The sequence below is a fragment of the Podarcis erhardii genome, assembly GCF_964252035.2.
Source record: "Podarcis erhardii genome assembly, chromosome: 8".
In the NCBI taxonomy this organism is placed as follows: domain Eukaryota; kingdom Metazoa; phylum Chordata; class Lepidosauria; order Squamata; family Lacertidae; genus Podarcis; species Podarcis erhardii.
The window spans coordinates 88,616,077-88,632,633 of NC_138499.1; the positions used below are offsets into that span (position 1 = coordinate 88,616,077).

General features: G+C 44.0%; 2 protein-coding genes and 1 long non-coding RNA gene across 4 annotated transcripts; 2 read left to right on the forward strand and 1 right to left on the reverse strand.

The window, feature by feature from the left end:
• The first annotated feature begins 603 nt into the window (after window positions 1-603).
• Window positions 604-5,441, forward strand: NDUFA2 (NADH:ubiquinone oxidoreductase subunit A2). Its single transcript, XM_081872934.1, has 3 exons — window positions 604-763; window positions 3,671-3,777; window positions 5,231-5,441. Exons 1-3 carry the CDS (start codon window positions 657-659, stop codon window positions 5,320-5,322), a joined length of 306 nt encoding a protein of 101 aa, XP_081729060.1. The 5' UTR covers window positions 604-656; the 3' UTR covers window positions 5,323-5,441.
• A 29-nt stretch (window positions 5,442-5,470) lies between these two features.
• Window positions 5,471-15,405, reverse strand: TMCO6 (transmembrane and coiled-coil domains 6). Of its 2 annotated transcripts, none has more exons than XM_081872784.1 (12): window positions 14,698-15,405; window positions 14,407-14,531; window positions 13,296-13,405; window positions 12,225-12,408; window positions 11,384-11,488; window positions 10,849-10,934; window positions 9,544-9,660; window positions 8,781-8,892; window positions 8,513-8,693; window positions 7,448-7,539; window positions 5,939-6,106; window positions 5,471-5,845 (listed from the first exon to the last, which is right to left on the reverse strand). In XM_081872784.1, the coding sequence occupies exons 1-12, from the start codon at window positions 14,849-14,851 to the stop codon at window positions 5,663-5,665; spliced, it is 1,617 nt and encodes a 538-aa protein (XP_081728910.1). In that variant the 5' UTR covers window positions 14,852-15,405; the 3' UTR covers window positions 5,471-5,662. The 2 variants fall into 2 exon arrangements, with proteins under 2 accessions (XP_081728910.1, XP_081728909.1); XM_081872783.1 differs by having other exon boundaries at window positions 13,296-13,408.
• LOC309347991 lies at window positions 6,113-7,094 on the forward strand. Its single transcript, XR_014159113.1, has 2 exons — window positions 6,113-6,506; window positions 6,544-7,094. It is a non-coding gene; the product is annotated as an uncharacterized lncRNA (long non-coding RNA).
• Window positions 15,406-16,557: the final 1,152 nt, after the last annotated feature.

A 16,557-nucleotide genomic window follows, 5' to 3' on the forward strand; every position in this document is an offset into this window, starting at 1 on the left:
TTTGCCTCAATAGCAAAATTCCGGGTTTATTTGGGAAGCTACGTTTATTATTATTATTATTATTATTATTATTATTATTATTATTATTATTATTATTATTATTATTATTATTCCCCTGGCAGGGGGTTGGGGCGTGAAAATTGACGCTGTAAATCCACCCGGGAATGTAGCATGTTTACCAAGAAGATAAGCAGTTCCTATTTCTTCTGACTTGGGCTTTATTTCATGTGGTCACCCGTCACCCTCAACACAAACACGCAAATTTTATTTTATTTTATTGAAAATAGCCTTGCCAATCTTAATTGTTTGATATGCATTTAGACTCGAGCATGAAATCTTGGGTTTCCAATGGGTTGGTCAGTCTCTATTCAGCCCCAGGGAGAGAGGCGTCGGGCGGGGGTAGAATTAGAAGTACCCGCATTGCACCTTTAGTGTATCACTCTATAAATTAAGTCTATGGTTCGGTGCCCCCATTGACTGATTGAGCAATTGGTTGATTTACCCACCATACCGCGCGACTCCCCAGAAGAACTTTGCATAGCCACGCCCGTCGCCTTGTGCTGATTGGCCGCGAAGACGACAAGAATAAACCAACGGGACGCGCCGATTGGCCAGCAGGTTGCGCTTCGGGGAGCGGGGGAACCTCGAGTGCCAAGATGGCGGCCTCCTCAGCTGCGCGGGTCGTTCAGGGCGGCCTCTCTCGGAACCTCAAGGAGCTCCGCATCCACCTCTGCCAGCGCTCGCCGGCCAGCCAGGGGGTCAGGTACGCGAGGCGAGGCGAGGCGAGGCCTTTCCCTCCCCTGACAGCCCGGCCTTTTCCGCTCATTTTTTTAGAAGGTTGCAGCTTGATAGGTCGTGGGGGGGGGGGCAGAGGCTCACAGGCAGCTTTATGATAAAAGTTATTGTTACAGATAGGTAGCCGTGTTGGTCTGCCATAGTCAAAACAAAAAATTCCTTCCAGTAGCACCTTAAAGACCAACTAAGTTAGTTCTAGGTATGAGCTTTCGTGTGCATGCACACTTCTTCAGATACACTGAAACAGAAGTCACCAGACCCTTCTATATAGTGAGAAGGTGGGGAGGGGTATTACTCAGAAGGGTGGTGGGAATGGGTGATTGGCAGATAGCTGTGATGAGCCTGTTGACGACTCTTAACGACTGCAATATATAATGCAATGTATAATGAGATAAGAATCCAATGTCTTTGTTCAGACCAGGTCTCTCCATGGTTTTAAGTTTGGTAATAAGTTGCAATTCAGCAGCTTCTGAATGAATTCTGAATTCAGAAGCTGCTGAATTGCAACTTATTACCAAACTTAAAACCATGGAGAGACCTGGTCTGAACAAAGACATTGGATTCTTATCTCATTATACATTGCATTATATATTGCAGTCTATACGTTGCATTATATATTGCAGTCTTAAAACCATGGAGAGACCTGGTCTGAACAAAGACATTGGATTCTTATCTCATCTTCTTATCTCATTATATTATCTCATCTTATCTCATCTTCTTATCTCATTATATTATCTCATTATTATCTCATTATATTATCATTATCTCATTATATTATCATTATCTCATTATATTATCTCATCTTATCTCATCTTATCTCATTATATTATCTTATCTCATCTTCTTATCTCATTATATATTCTTATCTCATCTTCTTATCTCATTATATATGACAGCCATTATTCACCTTCTCACCCCTTGCTTTTTCCTGTAAGACCTATTGCAGTCGTTAAGAGTCGTCAATAGGCTCATCACAGCTATCTGCCAATCACCCATTCCCACCACCCTTCTGAGTAATACCCCTCCCCACCTTCTCACTATATAGAAGGGTCTGGTGACTTCTGTTTCAGTGTATCTGAAGAAGTGTGCATGCACACAAAAGCTCATACCTAGAACTAACTTAGTTGGTCTTTAAGGTGCTACTGGAAGGAATTTTTTGTTTTGATAAAAGTTATTGTTACTGTCATATATTTACTGTGCTCATGTCCCGCTTTTTCCCCTTTCAGGGACTTGAAGCGGCTTAGAGATAAATAAATCTCTAAATAAAAATAGGAAAAGCAATAATTAAAAACAATTAAGTATTCACAGAATCATAGAATTGTTAGCCTCTCTCTGGTTCGCAAGGTGAGGTTTGCTGTTTGCTTAGGGAATGGGGGGCGCCGGCATGAAGGGCAGTAATAGTGGCCGTTAGTTGTCCTTTTGCATGTTGGTATCAAACACCAGGAAAAAAAAACCACCCAGAACAAGCCATGGTGGACTTGCACTCAAAAAGGAATCATAGAATCATAGTCGGGTTGGAAGGAATCCCAAGGGTCATCTAGTCAACGGCCTGCAATGCAGGAATCTGAACTAAAGCATGTGTGCTTTATCTGAGATTCCTGCATTGCACAGGTTCGACTAGATTGGTGTGGGTGTGTGTGTGTGTGTGTTACAATAAAAACAGCAGAGCACCAGCTTTTGTACTAGGAATGGACATTGGTTTTGAATCACAAAAGTAAAGGTAAAAACCATATTGACTAAGGAAAAAAGCCCAAAGGACATATTATTTTTATTAGTTATTAAATTTGTACACCACCCTTTATATGGATAACAGGGCAGTTCACAGCACAAAAGTAAAAGATAAAAACACAAAATATTTAATAAAAACAAAAACAAAAACCATACAAATAACCCCCACATTTTAAATGATAAGGGATGTTAATCAGCCAATATTAATATTAGAAGCAATACCTTTACAAGGCCAACTCGTGCTTTTATGGGGGGGGGAGCGGGAAGAGTAAAAAATGAGGTTCCAGTAAATACTCCTATCTGTGGGTGTCCCAACACAGATTATGGTAATTTGATTTGGATGTATCCAATAGGTCAACCCACCTTGAACACTTTATTGTGATAGCAGCTAACCAGCTGAGCAGAGAAGCCACAAAGCCAAGTCCAGTGCTGTTCTAGTTACTGTTATATATACAGTATATGCCACTGAAGAAGTTTGCTAAAGCTTAAATACATCTGGTATCATCAGGATATACTGAACATTACTGGATTATATTAACCTCTTAGGCTACTGGGAAAAGTGTAGGAAAAAATGATGTACAGTCAAACCTTGGTTCCTGAATGGCTCTGTTTTCAAACATTTCAGCTCCCAAAGCCAAAAACCTAAAAGTAAATGCTCTGGTGTTCAGACTTCGTTGGAAGCCGAACGTCCGATGCGGCTTCCGCTTGAGTACAAGATGCTTTTGCAACCTATCGGAAGCTGCGCCAGATTATGTTCGGATTATGTTCAACAACTGAGGTTTGACTGTACTAGTCATATTTTTTCCCCCACACCTTGCTGAGCTTTAGCTCAATTTTTTAAACTATGTTCATGGGAAACTGGGTTTTTAAGAAATTTGTAATGGTCGACAAGCTGCCCTGAAATACAGTGTACTTATCACTACATTTCTGGAATTTTGTTGGATGTGTTTGGAGCACACCCAGTTGTTTCAAAAATGGCAAGACTCCTGGAACATGCCCCCAAAACCCTGTGCTACAGATAAATATAGGAAGTATTCTCTGAATGTTTGACACTTGAAAGCCACTATCTGTATCCTACTGACTTTTCATGAAAGTTTAGAAGACCCTCATCCTAATGCATGCTGGTGTGTTTGCTTTTTCTTTGCAGAGATTTCATTAAACAACATTATGTGGCTTTAAAGAAAGCAAATCCAGATTTCCCTATCCTGATCAGAGAGTGCTCAGATGTGCAACCCAAGCTCTGGGCTAGATATGGTGAGTTGTGGGGGGGGGGGGGGACGTATGTTACAAGTTTGCTATACAATTAGGTAGAAATAATATGTTGGACAGTTCCAAGTAGTAGCCTTTCCTTGAGGAATAAAGCTTTTCAGCCCTGCCTGGATTTTTATTGTTGAAGGCCACTAGCAAACACTTCTTGGACAACTCCAGCCCAGTAAGCCACTTGCACTTTCTCCCCACAACTGCTCCAAATCTGCTCTATAATGTTTTCAATGTTGGCTAGTAGTTTACATGAAGTATCTACTGGGAACGGAGCTGGCACTCTCTTCTGATAGAAATATGTGTCCCCAGGGTGCTTTCCACCCAGGATTTACCTTTTAGAATTTTTAAACAAAAAATGTTTTGTTTTTTTTAATTGAGTTAGAATTTTTTTGTTCATGAGAGCTGCTTTTGTTGGACAAGGAAATTGCTGCATCTCTGTAATGCAGAAGGGATCAAGAGAAAAATGGATAAATGTAAGACAAGAGAGTGGATAGAAACGGTCTGTGGCTGCCAGAGAGGAAACGTAACTGAGCACATGGCCTATGGCAAATAATGAATTAGCTGCCTCTCCCCCCCCCCCACCCAAGGACTCGTTTCAACACTTATCCTACTCGTTTTCTTCCAAAATAGGTACTTAAGTTTAGGAGCTGTTGAAAAAACTTCAGCTTTAAAGTTTTAAAGTAAACTTAGCTAGTCTTGACTTAATTAAGGCTCAGGCACCTGACTTAATATTTCTGATAACTGGCACCATAAGGCCTCTTTACTAGTACTTTGCCAGATACATCTAAATAGAGAATAGTGGCGTTGAATCATATGCTTTAACACCTTCTGTAAATACTGACTCAGAGTCAGTACTACAGCAGACTAGAGAGTTCCCAATAGCTGAAGTAGCTGAGGACTGCGGTGATAGTGAAAACCTTCTAGCTTTATCTGATGTGGCAGCTTTGATGTCAACTGGGTAGTCCACAAAGTGGAGGAACTAAGGATGGACCTGCTGGCCAAATCCTGTTCCCCAACCCTGAAGCAGAAGTGAATGTCAGCTCTTCTGAAAAGCATTTGTTTGCACCAAGTCTGTGCTAGTGCATCCAAAAGCAATTCAGGTTATAGGTGGAACACATCCCCCTTGGACACTGCATTTCAGTTTTTAATGTAGTAGCTTCCTGAAAGTAGAAATCCCTGTATCATGCATTGTCTGTGCAGGGCGTTTTGTTTCCTAACACTGCTCGTCTGTAGGAAAGTGAGGCTGCTATGTGTATGCATTTCCTGAGTTTTATTGCTGTACCTACATTTATATCTGTGTATAGTAAAGCAGAGCATGTCTAAAGGGAGCTGTTAGCAGTGTAGGTTGCAAACACATGGTGGCTCGATCAAAGTGTCTGAAATCATTTCTTCAAATGAAAACCGTCCATGGTATATGCCTTTCACCCAACTTTTGTGTTTTCCTCAGCGTTTGGCAGAGAGAAGAGTGTATCACTGAATAACCTAAACATGGACCAAGTTGCCAAAGCCTTGGAGAATGTTGTTAACAGCAAAGCATAAGGAAAACAAATGGCAACTGAATTTGAGTCTATTTCCAGATGTAGATCACTTCTATGTGTAACTTGAATATAAAAGAATTCAACTTAGAAAATAAAGCTGAAATATCTTGTTTAAGCGAAGATGGTCCCCTGTAAGTTGATTCTTCTCACACTATTGTTAATCTTTGCACACCCAGTGCTAGGCTAAAGAACAGTTTAGAGAACAGTAAACATCACAGAATAAGGCTTCTCTAGAAGTACCAGGGATATTTACTTTTATCACTCTTCAGAAAAACAAGGAAGTGTTCTGTTCACAGGCTTGTTAGCAACAAGCCAGCATGGCTGCTTTGTATGTATCACTATCAACTTTGTAAGGAAGTAGACTGTAGATTTTCAGCTGAAGCATGAAGGGGACAATTCTGGGGGAGAGCGGTCAGCTGGCTGGCAGTCCAAATGAGCACTTTGACCCGTTCTTGCAGCTGTAGTTTATCCTGATGCTGCTCTAGGGCCTGTAGTCCTGACTGACCTACAAAATCAGCGGCAGCCTGGGACAAAAAAGAGAAGACCAAAGTTAGTTCTGAGCTTGCTTATAACTCTTGAGCCTTCAGAAAATACAGGAATAACAGATAGCAAAATACCTCTGGCCAGTGATGGAAGAGGAGATGCAGTAGTTCAAGATCTTGAGCCACGACCTGGTCATCAGGAAGGGCAAGGATGCTAATGAGGGGAAAGAGTACAGCCTTCTGATGCAGTGCCTGGCAGTAGACAGAGCCCTTAGCAGCTATGTTGCACAGCACTGTCAGAACCTGAAGAAGACACCAAAAGGCTAAGGTTAGGATTCTGCCACTCTAATCTTTACAGTAGTATCAAGGAACTTCTGTGGCCTTAAATATCTGGCACTGATTGCTTGCCTGTTTGCTTTTCACTGCCTCCTCTTTGAAGATTCAGGAAGTTGTACCAGCTAGTGACATATCTAGAACTTCCTATATTGTTGAACTGGTGCTCAGTATATGTAGCCTGCTCTCTTAGCTGATGCATCTCTCTTAATTTCAATTGGGCTGGAAGCAAGAAGGGCACCCTCAAGCAAAATGAAGGTTTCCACATAGCTAGTGGAACCCTGAGGAATACTAGCATGGCTTGTGACCCAACTACCTTCCCCTGTACCAACCACCTTGGACCCTACAATCAGCAGATGAGTCCTTGCTGGTGAGGGCTGCCTAGTTGGCATTGACCTGTGACAGAGCCTTCTTAGTAGCAGTTCCTGGTGAAGTGCATTTGTCTCCCTCACCATTGACATTACTGTTTAGCCAAGCTTTTGATGGCTGAAAGATACTGCTCCTGGCAACCCTTGAAATCACTAGTTGAGAAACCGCTTAATTGCTTTTTGAATGCTTCCTCCCTTTGTGGGGAAAGGCAGTATATAAATTAAATAAACTCCCTAGCCTCTAAAACTCCTTGGAAAATGGTGTATTACAGAACCAAAAGACAAAAACTGACCAAACAGCAAAAAAAGTTGTGCTAAGAAGAATTTTAAGTACAGAATGAATCTCATCACCATTGACAAATCCAGTATTTATAAATTAGTGTTTTTATTCTACTAAATACCCTTTTAAATGTGTTTATGGGAGAGGGGAGGGAGGTTATTGCATTTGGTTTGTGGTATTTTTTCCTTGTTTTTATTATGTATTTTGCATTTTTCTCTCCTATTTTTATGTTGTGAACCACTTTGAGATCTAAGGATTAAGGATGGTATACAAATTGAACAAACAATAAAGTAAGAATAATTTTAAAAGAGATTGCCAGTTTCACATCAGTGGCTGAAATGGCTGTTGAGAGCCATCCCCTTAGGCGTCCATCTGCATGCAATTTGAACACAACACACTTCAAAGAGATGGCTCTCAGCACCCATCAGCTGATGAACACTAAAAGCCAATCAGCTGCACTAGGGGGGTTCCTAATGGATACTTCCTAGTATGGCTGATTTTGGTGAGGCTCTCTACCAATACCAATCAGTATTAAGAGGCAGCCCTAATTGCCAAAAGTCACATTTTCCAAAACTGCACAAAGTGAATATCCAGTTTCAAATTCTCTGGTGTTCGTAGAGGGAAGGAAATCCATCCTCAACCCTGATCAATACTGTAACCTACCAGCAAGCTCAGCCTCTCGTAGCTCAAGAGTTTCAGTAGAGATGGAAAGAGGTCTGGGTTGAGCAAAGCAGAGCATGATCTGATGCTGTCAGCTAGGGAAAGAAAGAAAAATCTCAATCCCTATTGGCATACTGTTCAACATCTGCAGAGTCATCTGCAGATGTCATCTGCAGAGGAAACTTTCAGCATGTTTACAGTAGGCAGCTAAAACAGGCTTTAACTACTGAATCTAGTCTTTCCCAGCCCCAAAGGAGAAAAGCCTAGGATGCATGAGCAAGTCACCCTAGTTTTTTGCTGCATGATGCAAGGATACTACACCTCACAAATCTTATTGTCTGCCTGTAAACCTCTCTGTACTGGAAACTTTTAATAATACCTTATGCTGTATGCCACCTTGACAACAATGTTATTAGGTGACTTTAAATGGGTGTGCAGGCGGGTTTAAATCCTGAAGAATTTAAGCCCCACACTTCAGTTTAGGAGCGGGGGTTAGATCTTTTCAGTCTGGCAGGATTCAATGCAAACCCTGATTCAGGATGGTGTTTGCACTGCAATCACCTGCTAAAATGGACACCCACCTACAACCCCCCCCCCCCCGGCTTTAGCAGAGGATTTCATTCACCCCCTTCATGTATCAGAAGGGGGTAAGCATCAGAATCTCCTGCTAAAGGGGTGTTTTTCACATTGTTTTAGCAGGTGATTCCATACAAGCCTGCTAAAACGATGGGGGAAAGCCTCTTCTTTTTAGCAGCACCTTGCACATGGTATCATTGTGATGTCATGTGATTGACAAGCAGGCAGCCCCACCTACCAATCCTGATAAGAACCTGGCTTGTGGAGCCAAAAAGGTCCCCCCCCCCATTATTAAGTAAATTATTAGGCTGTAAAAGAAAATGCTAATCTCATCAATTTATTGTAACTGTTGAGATCTACCTATCCTTAGTACTATCAAGGTCAATATTCTTTGCCCAATTAGAAGACTCCAACAGATAGCAAAGGAGAGGCAAGGCAGCAGTACCACTTGGTTTCTCATCTAGTGCTAACTGTGTGTGTGCCAGGACATACCTGTCAGATTGTTGATGAGCCACAGACACTCCTGGGCAATGAAGAGGTGTTCGGAGACAAAGTACTGTATGAATTCAAACAAGGCCCTTAGAAGCCTCTCTTCCTGTTCTACGAGTTCACCATCGCCCACTTCATCTTCTGCAAGAAGATTGGCAACACACCGCACCACAGGACAAATCAACTGACAAGAGAATTGAAAAAAAATACATTCAGAAGGAGAGCCGGGGGCACAGCCTGGCGCCTCAAATATATTTCCTATTTACTTTACCAGTTCTACACCCTCAACTGAAGTTGTTGAGATCACAGAAGCCAGTTCTAGCAACAGCTGCACAAGGGATGGCACGGTCCTTTGAGAGATCAGCAGGGAGTTGTTCACCCGGCTACAGAAAGGAAAATAAAGGACAGCTATCCCACTTCAGTAGGACTAGGTAGAGTCCCACCTCTATCCAACCCATTAAAAGGCTTTTCTCCTATTCAGTCTGCTCATTTTTCAAGTGAAATCAGTTTTTGAATACGCAAAGTTGAAAGTGTGGGGGGGGGGGAATGGGATGTTAGAAATGGTTGTAAGGTGCAGGCGAGAGTAGCCATGAAAAACTGAGTTAGACTTTGTGACCGTGCTATATTATCTCACTCATCACCCTGGCTTTACAGAAAGGGGTTAGCTCAGTGGGTCTTAGGTCATTTTCAGGTGAACCTCACTTGACAGCTTCAGGGGACCAGCAGGATTTAGAACCAAAGGATACTACCCACTTATCAAGATGACTGGCATGGATAAAAATGATCTGCCATTAAAGAGCCAACATCTTCCATTCTTCATATTTCCTCAGCAAAGGGGTGGGAGGTGGGGAACGTAGTTTGTTTACGGAGCAAATATTTGTGCAAGCTTCCCTAAACTGGAGGTCAGGCCCATGCCCTTTGCATCTTTGTTCCCAATGTGCACTACCAACATGTACAGACAACCCACCTCCATGTCTCACTCAAGAATCCTAACCCACTACTTAGGACCTCCTATGTACCACAGAAACATTTACCTACAAATAATGTAGTGAAGACCCCATGCAAATTCCACTGCAGCTCCTATTCCTTCTTCCAGGTTGGAACAAACCAGGTGAAGCATGTCTTTGGGGAGGGTGGAATTTAGGACCAAGCTGGGGGCAGAAGAAGAAAAATACTCTGTTAAGTTATTAGGGGAACCATGTCAACTATCCCAGAGGCAGAGAGTGATAGTAGCTGGAGGAGAGATAGTGCTTTTGGTAGCTTTACACGTGCCTTTCTGTATAGTTTTAAGGACAAGCTACAGGTCATCTACCATTCCATAGATATATTTGACCAAAAAAAACCTGATTGACTTTTTAAATATATCTGTTCTAGTGAGGGGTTGAGGAAGATACACATGCAACTCCCCCAACAGCTCCACTGTCAGGACATGGGCATCAGACATGGCCTTTTAACAATACGTCCACCTCTCCTCAAGCCACATGATTCCCTCCCTCCCTCCCAGCCTCCCCAAAACTTCAGCATTTCAGAAACTAAAGGTGCAGCTTATTATCTACTTGCTTAATTAACATGCAGAACTTGGAATGTTAAAAGGGTATTTTGAACAGGACAAGGTACCAAGATTCACATGATAACACTTGATACTTCATATCAAAATACAGTGTATAATTTGTGGGGTTGATCTTGCAGCATTGATATAAATACAAGTGACAGTTTCTATGAATCTAACTGTAAAGTAAGGATATGAAAGACATCATAAAATAATGGAAGAAATTTCACAAGACATAGGCAAGGCCCACCGCCTAAAATGGTTAACACCACACAAACTCCAATGAGAAAGATATTGGTGTGGCAAAAGAAATCTTCAGGATTTTAAAGCCAGATCATCCCATTAATGTTAAAGACTAAGATTATAGCTAAAGTATGCCCCCATAGAAAGCTTATTTGTGGAGCTGGTTGATTCGCTTCTGCTGCCAGCATACAGGAGACGAGGGTTTGAATCCCCACTCAGCCATGAAGCTCACTGGGTGACCTTGAGCCAGTCACCATCAGGGTTGAAATGGGCAGGAGGAGAACCATGTACACCCCCTCAAGCTCTTTGGAAGACAAAGGAGATATATAAATGCAATTAAATAAATAGATAGATGATGATAGATAGATAGATAGATAGATAGATAGAATGAAAGTTAGTAAGTAAATGAGTGACACCAAGTTTGGTGCCTCATGTGCACATATACTTTTTCTAAGGGATTGGCGTAACCAAGAAGGAAGCTGGCTATGTCATGCACACACACAGAGATACACGTCAAATTCTGAAATGAAGAGATTATTCCACTTACGGTATGATTTCAGCTGGAGCTTCCTTAGACTGCAAGAGCTGTGACAGAACGTAGCCAACACCTTCCCGCACCACCACATGAGGGGACTGAAATCAGAGTACAACAATCACCATCCCCTGGTTCAGAATAAAAGGCTTCAGTGTGTTATGTGCCCTGTGGAAACACATACGTAGTTGCAGGGGTGGAGGGTACAGCTGATTAACTGCTGTATTCCTTCAGACATTTCTCAGGAAGTTAAAAATATAAGCAAAAAGCTTAATGATGCTAAGAACAGCAAGCTGCTCTTTGAGAACATCTTATTAATTGCCTTCACGGGTTATTGTATAATCAAATGAAATAAGCCACAATAAATCATCCAGTTCTGGGCAGCAGGGTACAGAGTCCTCAGTCTCTGTGTTGCGTATGCAGTCGAGGGATTCTACTTATTCTAACAGTGGTAAATGGATAGTGCATGACTCAAATGCACTCTTTGATTTGACAAGGCTTGTACGCAGCTGGCATTCAGAATGTCTGGCAAAGACTCTTTCCCACTTACCTGGATGCAGGATGCCAATACTGGGATAATGCCCTGAGGTAGAAGTTGTTTCTTCACAGCCGTCATCTCAACCACCAAGTTCCCCAATGTGTACAAACACAGCTCCTGAAATACAGCAGGAAAGAACATGCTCCATATTCACCATTCTATAACTGCAACTTCTTGCACAATGCTACAATACCTGCAAACAGCTCTAGGGACAGGAAACATTTCCACTGGAGCGGAGAGTAGCTGAGAAGATTTGGGGATGCAGAGATGTAACAGCTCAAGCAGCGAGAAGAAATATAGGCAATGGAAACATATACTTCTGAAAATAATGTGATCAATAACTTTACACCAATTGTCAGAGGTCAGCATCCATGTGAGCCTTTGCTACCACCCCTCAATGGGAGACCTCTTATCCAATGAACCTTACAATGATTCTTCCAACTATGGCCGGACTACAATCACTCCCTCATTCCAGGATGTACTTGCAGCCAAGTTCATGTCACTGCAAAAGGCCCAGGCAGCCACAACTTTCTCTAGTCTTCACATTTACCTCTCCCACGTTCTTCAGACCTTTAATCCATACTTTTCTGGTATCTAGTGGCCTAAGCTGGGGCACATTTACTTCAAATGTGCAAAAGGGCCTGTTTTATCAGATAAAACCCAATTAAGTTGACGTCAATAGCAATGTACTTTGTTCCACCTTGAGCCACTTTTTAAACTCAAAAAATAAAGAGTATGCTGGAGAGGATAGTTTTCATACTCTGTAATGTGGAGCCTGGTGTAGGCAAAAGGTCACACTTCATTTGCCTTACCAGAAGCTGGAACAGCCAAGTACCGCCAGCCTGGATCTTACCATAAGGGCTACACTGTGTCCAGAGAGGTACGTCAAGAGGTAGGAGGTTGCCGGCAAACACGCCTCAACCACATCAGGGTCACTGGAATGGGAGAGTTCATGTAAACAGCGAGCTGCATCCATCTGCAGATCTGCCAGATTGCCAGTGAAGAGACCAATCAGCAGACGCATACTGCCCTCCAGCCTACAAAATTAAAACAAGCATCTTTATGCAGTCCTCTGCCAGAATCACATACTCTTTTTACTTATCTCTTCTACTGAAGGAAAGTAAGTGTGAAGTTGGACCTATCCCAATAGCCTAGTAGTTGTCACTATTGCTCCTACTATCATTGTTATCATCATATTTATCTTTTACATTGACACAGCCACTCATCAAAAAATATCCCATGGGATATTACTGTTCATCTGCATGGCCCAGGAAATCAGGCGAATTCCAACTGAATGGCACTTAACAAACCTAAACAACTTGACAACTTATTTCCCACCCAGCCCAAACTGGAATTGAACATTGGAAAGTTTATTTAACCCAGATTGGAACAGAATATAAAGTTTACCCATTCTTCCCACACCAGACCCCCACAAGTTAGTTCAGGTTATCAATTCAAAGTTAGAGTCTGTCTTAAAAAAACAGGAGGTTGTGCACACACTGGCCACAGCCAAAGAATAGTGAAAACAAACATCCAAAATCTAAAAGAATGTTTGTCCTTGGGAGGCTTGTATACTCAGCCCTCTTCTCAACCCAGAAAACAGCAGGGAGGCCAGAAACTGTAACAGACTAGCATTCAACACCCTGTTGGATGAAGAAGAGGAGAGCATTTCTGTGCACTAGAGAGTGCCTCTCTTCTTCTGGGGTGCTCATCTAATCTCTGGAGCTGCCACACTTTCAAGGTCATGGACATCTAATAGAAATCCAGCTAACAAGGAAGTTGGACCTCTCTCCACTTAGGTTGGGTTGTTTCTGCACGAGGTAAGATGGTGTACTGCACCTAAATAGTTCCATTTACTTCAACACAGACAAGCACCCCACCCCCCCAGAATAGGCGTCAGCAGGTCAAGTGCACATTAACTAACCTGATGAATTTCTGCTGGTTTTCTCTGTGCTGTAGTCCTTGTCGTAGGAGACGCAGAGATGCTGCCCTGTCGTCTTTTCCTCTTTGGATGTTTTTCAGCAGCTGTGAAATCTGCTAGTGAGCAAGACTGAATCAGTGACAGAACTTGAAGAGAAAGCAAATCTCAGGTGGAAGCCTCTTGCTGCTGTCCACCTCTGTGGTATGAAGGGCTGAAACAATCCTGGAGTCTCATAGACCAAGGTGCGGTGGGCTATGAAATTTAACTATTTAACATCTCTTTTGAAAGAAAAAGGACATCAACTTGAAATATTACTTGGATGTTGTACCGCTTACATAGCACTTTCATATACCGTGAAGAAGAGTTTGGATTTGATATCCCGCCTTTCATTCCCCTTCAGGAGTCTCAAAGCAGCTAACATTCTCCTTTCCCTTCCTCCCCCACAACAAACCCTCTGTGAGGTGAGTGGGGCTGAGAGACTTCAGAGAAGTGTGACTAGCCCAAGGTCACCCAGCAGCTGCATGTGGAGGAGCGGAGACGCCAACCCGGTTCCCCAGATTACGAGACTACCGCTCTTAACCACTACACCACACTGGCTCTTATGATCTCTGTGATCATAAAGGTAAAGGTAAAGGTACCCCTGCCCATCAGGGCCAGTTGTGTCCGACTCTAGGGTTGCGCGCTCATCTCGCTCAAGAGGCCGGGAGCCAGCGCTGTCCAAAGACACTTCCAGGTCAAGTGGCCAGCGTGACTAAGCTGCATCTGGCGAGCCAGCACCAGCGCCGCACATGGAAACGCTGTTTACCTTCCCGCTAGAAAGCAGTCCCTATTTATCTACTTGCACTTAGGGGTGCTTTTGAACTGCTAGGTAGGCAGGAGCTGGGACCGAAAGACGGGAACTCACCCCACCATGGGGATTCGAACCGCCAACCTTTTGATCGGCAGGTCCTAGGCTCTGTGGTTTAACCCACAGCGCCACCCGTGATCATAAGCTAGCTATAAATAAAAAATATCAGTTATCTCTAAACAAATCAAAGGGTTGTGTGATTAAGTGCACTGCATTTATTAATATCTAAGCCCCAATCAACTTTCAAAAAATGGACGATCTTCCTACCTCTTCTTCAGAGAGAGGAGCTGCTGCCCCACTGTCCGTTCCAACCTGCCCTTCATCCATCAAGGTGTCTTCACATAAAAGCCGCTTGCTGATCAACTGCTGATGCCTCCGCGCACTCCGCAGAGCTGCAAACAAAGCAGCACATTGTTATCAAACTGCCGCAATACAAGGAGCAAAACAAAGGAGCAAAAAGAGCTTGTTAAATGAGACTGCCACACAGAGCAAAGTAATATGCAACTCTCTCTCTCTCTCTCGTCCCAATAAAGCTGCAGAAGGAAGTCACACACAAACCTGACTCGCGCTCTCTCCTCCAAGTCCGCAGGTCCTCCACGCTGCAGTTGCGTGGCCCCCAGCGGCTTTTTCTCCAGCTCCTTGGACCAGCGACTCCATGGGAGGCAGCAGCTGCCGCTGCTTCGGCACCCGGGGCTGACCCAAGAGAAATCATAACTTCTGCTCTGAGCCTGGGATGCCCCCTTAGCAGCAGGTAGCAACATACAGAGCACCCCTCCTAAAAATGGGGGCAGAGCTGTCCCTTTAAAAGGACCAGCGGCTGGTCACTGCTGTCGGCTCCCTACTCGTGTCCACAGAGCCACACATTTGCGTGCAATTATTATTATATATTTATTTGCACCCCGCCTTTTCCCCTGACATGGACTCAGTGATATGGCTCCCCCCGCGCGGGCCACGGCTCAAGGGCCCTCTCCCTCTTCCCAGCAAGGGGCTGGCGCCCAGAGGAGCCGGGCCTGCCTCTCAGGGGCCAACACCAGCGAGGCCGGGAGGAGCAGGAAGGCGGGGAAGGTCTCTGAATGACAAGAGAGATGGACAAGCAGAGCCGCCGCGGGCGGAGTGCGGGCCGGGCGGAGGCCTTGGTCCAGGCACCGGCCAACTCCGCGCGGTTGCCAGGACAACAAACTCAAGAGCTATCCGACCGGGTCGCGGCCGGAGGAAAGGAAGTAAGGAGAGGGAGGGGCAGCCATCTTGGCGGATGTTTCAACTATCGGCTCAGTGCGCCTGCGCACTCCGTCCGGGAAAGGAAAAATCAATGAAGGGAACCATAGACCCAAAAAGTGTAGAGTCGTCGAGCTCCCTGGATGAATGAGTTCCCTTGTCACATTGCGATGTTATTTTCAACCGTCTCCCCAGGGCAGAAGTGAGGGATGCCCTTAGGAATTCGAGGTTTTTCTTTAGCATCATTTGGAAGCGAGATAGGAGCAAAGAGATGAAGTCATTCGGGTCTTATAATTTATACTGCCTATTCCAATGCACACACAGTCCCTCTCAGCCCCTTACTGAAGACAGGAAGGGTGAGTTTGGAGGAAAGCTTGTGACTTACAACAGCCCTGCAGCGCAGGCCAGTGTTTAATATTGGGACTGGCGGGGGGGGGGGCGGCGGGTCTAACTAAGGCTGAGAGGGCAGTTTGCAATACTGCAATACAGTGGTACCTCAGGTTACATACGCATCAGGTTACAGACTCCGCTAACTCAGAAATAGTACCTCGGGTTAAGAACTTTGCTTCAGGATAAGAAGAGAGATCGTGCTCCGGCGGCGCAGCGGAGGCAGGAGGTTCCATTATAGAATCATAGAATCCTAGAGTTGGAAGAGACCCCAAGGGCCATGGAGTCCAACCCCCTGCCAAGCAGGAAACACCATCAGAGCACTCCTGACATATGGTTGTCAAGCCTCGGCTTAAAGACCTCCAAAGAAGGAGACTCCACCACACTCCTTGGCAGCAAATTCCACTGTCAAACAGCTCTCACTGTCAGGAAGTTCTTCCTAATGTTTAGGTGGAATCTTCTTTCTTGTAGTTTGGATCCATTGCTCTGTGTCCGCTTCTCTGGAGCAGCAGAAAACAACCTTTCTCCCTCCTCTATGTGACATCCTTTTATATATTTGAACATGGCTATCATATCACCCCTTAACCTCCTCTTCTCCAGGCTAAACAGGCCCAGCTCCCTTAGCCGTTCCTCATAAGGCGTCGTTTCCAGGCCTTTGACCATTTTGGTTGCCCTCCTCTGGACACATTAGCTGAAGTGCTTCAGGTTAAGAACAGTTTCAGGTTAAGAACGAATTAAGTACTTAACCTGAGGTACCACTGTACACGTCACTGCCCTCCCCCGCGATCAAGTAAAACAATAGAAATACTTTACTAA

Coding starts and splice junctions, on each gene's coding strand:
- NDUFA2 (XM_081872934.1), top strand. CDS start 657: ATGGCGGCCTCCTCAGCTGCGCGGGTCGTTCAGGGCGGCCTCTCTCGG. Junction 764..3,670: donor CCGGCCAGCCAGGGGGTCAG/GTACGCGAGGCG, acceptor TTTTCTTTGCAG/AGATTTCATTAAACAACATT. Junction 3,778..5,230: donor CAAGCTCTGGGCTAGATATG/GTGAGTTGTGGG, acceptor TGTTTTCCTCAG/CGTTTGGCAGAGAGAAGAGT.
- TMCO6 (XM_081872783.1), bottom strand. CDS start 14,851: ATGATTTCTCTTGGGTCAGCCCCGGGTGCCGAAGCAGCGGCAGCTGCT. Junction 9,661..10,848: donor GCTCCAGCTGAAATCATACC/GTAAGTGGAATA, acceptor TTCTGCCCCCAG/CTTGGTCCTAAATTCCACCC. Junction 8,694..8,780: donor CAGTTGAGGGTGTAGAACTG/GTAAAGTAAATA, acceptor TTCTCTTGTCAG/TTGATTTGTCCTGTGGTGCG.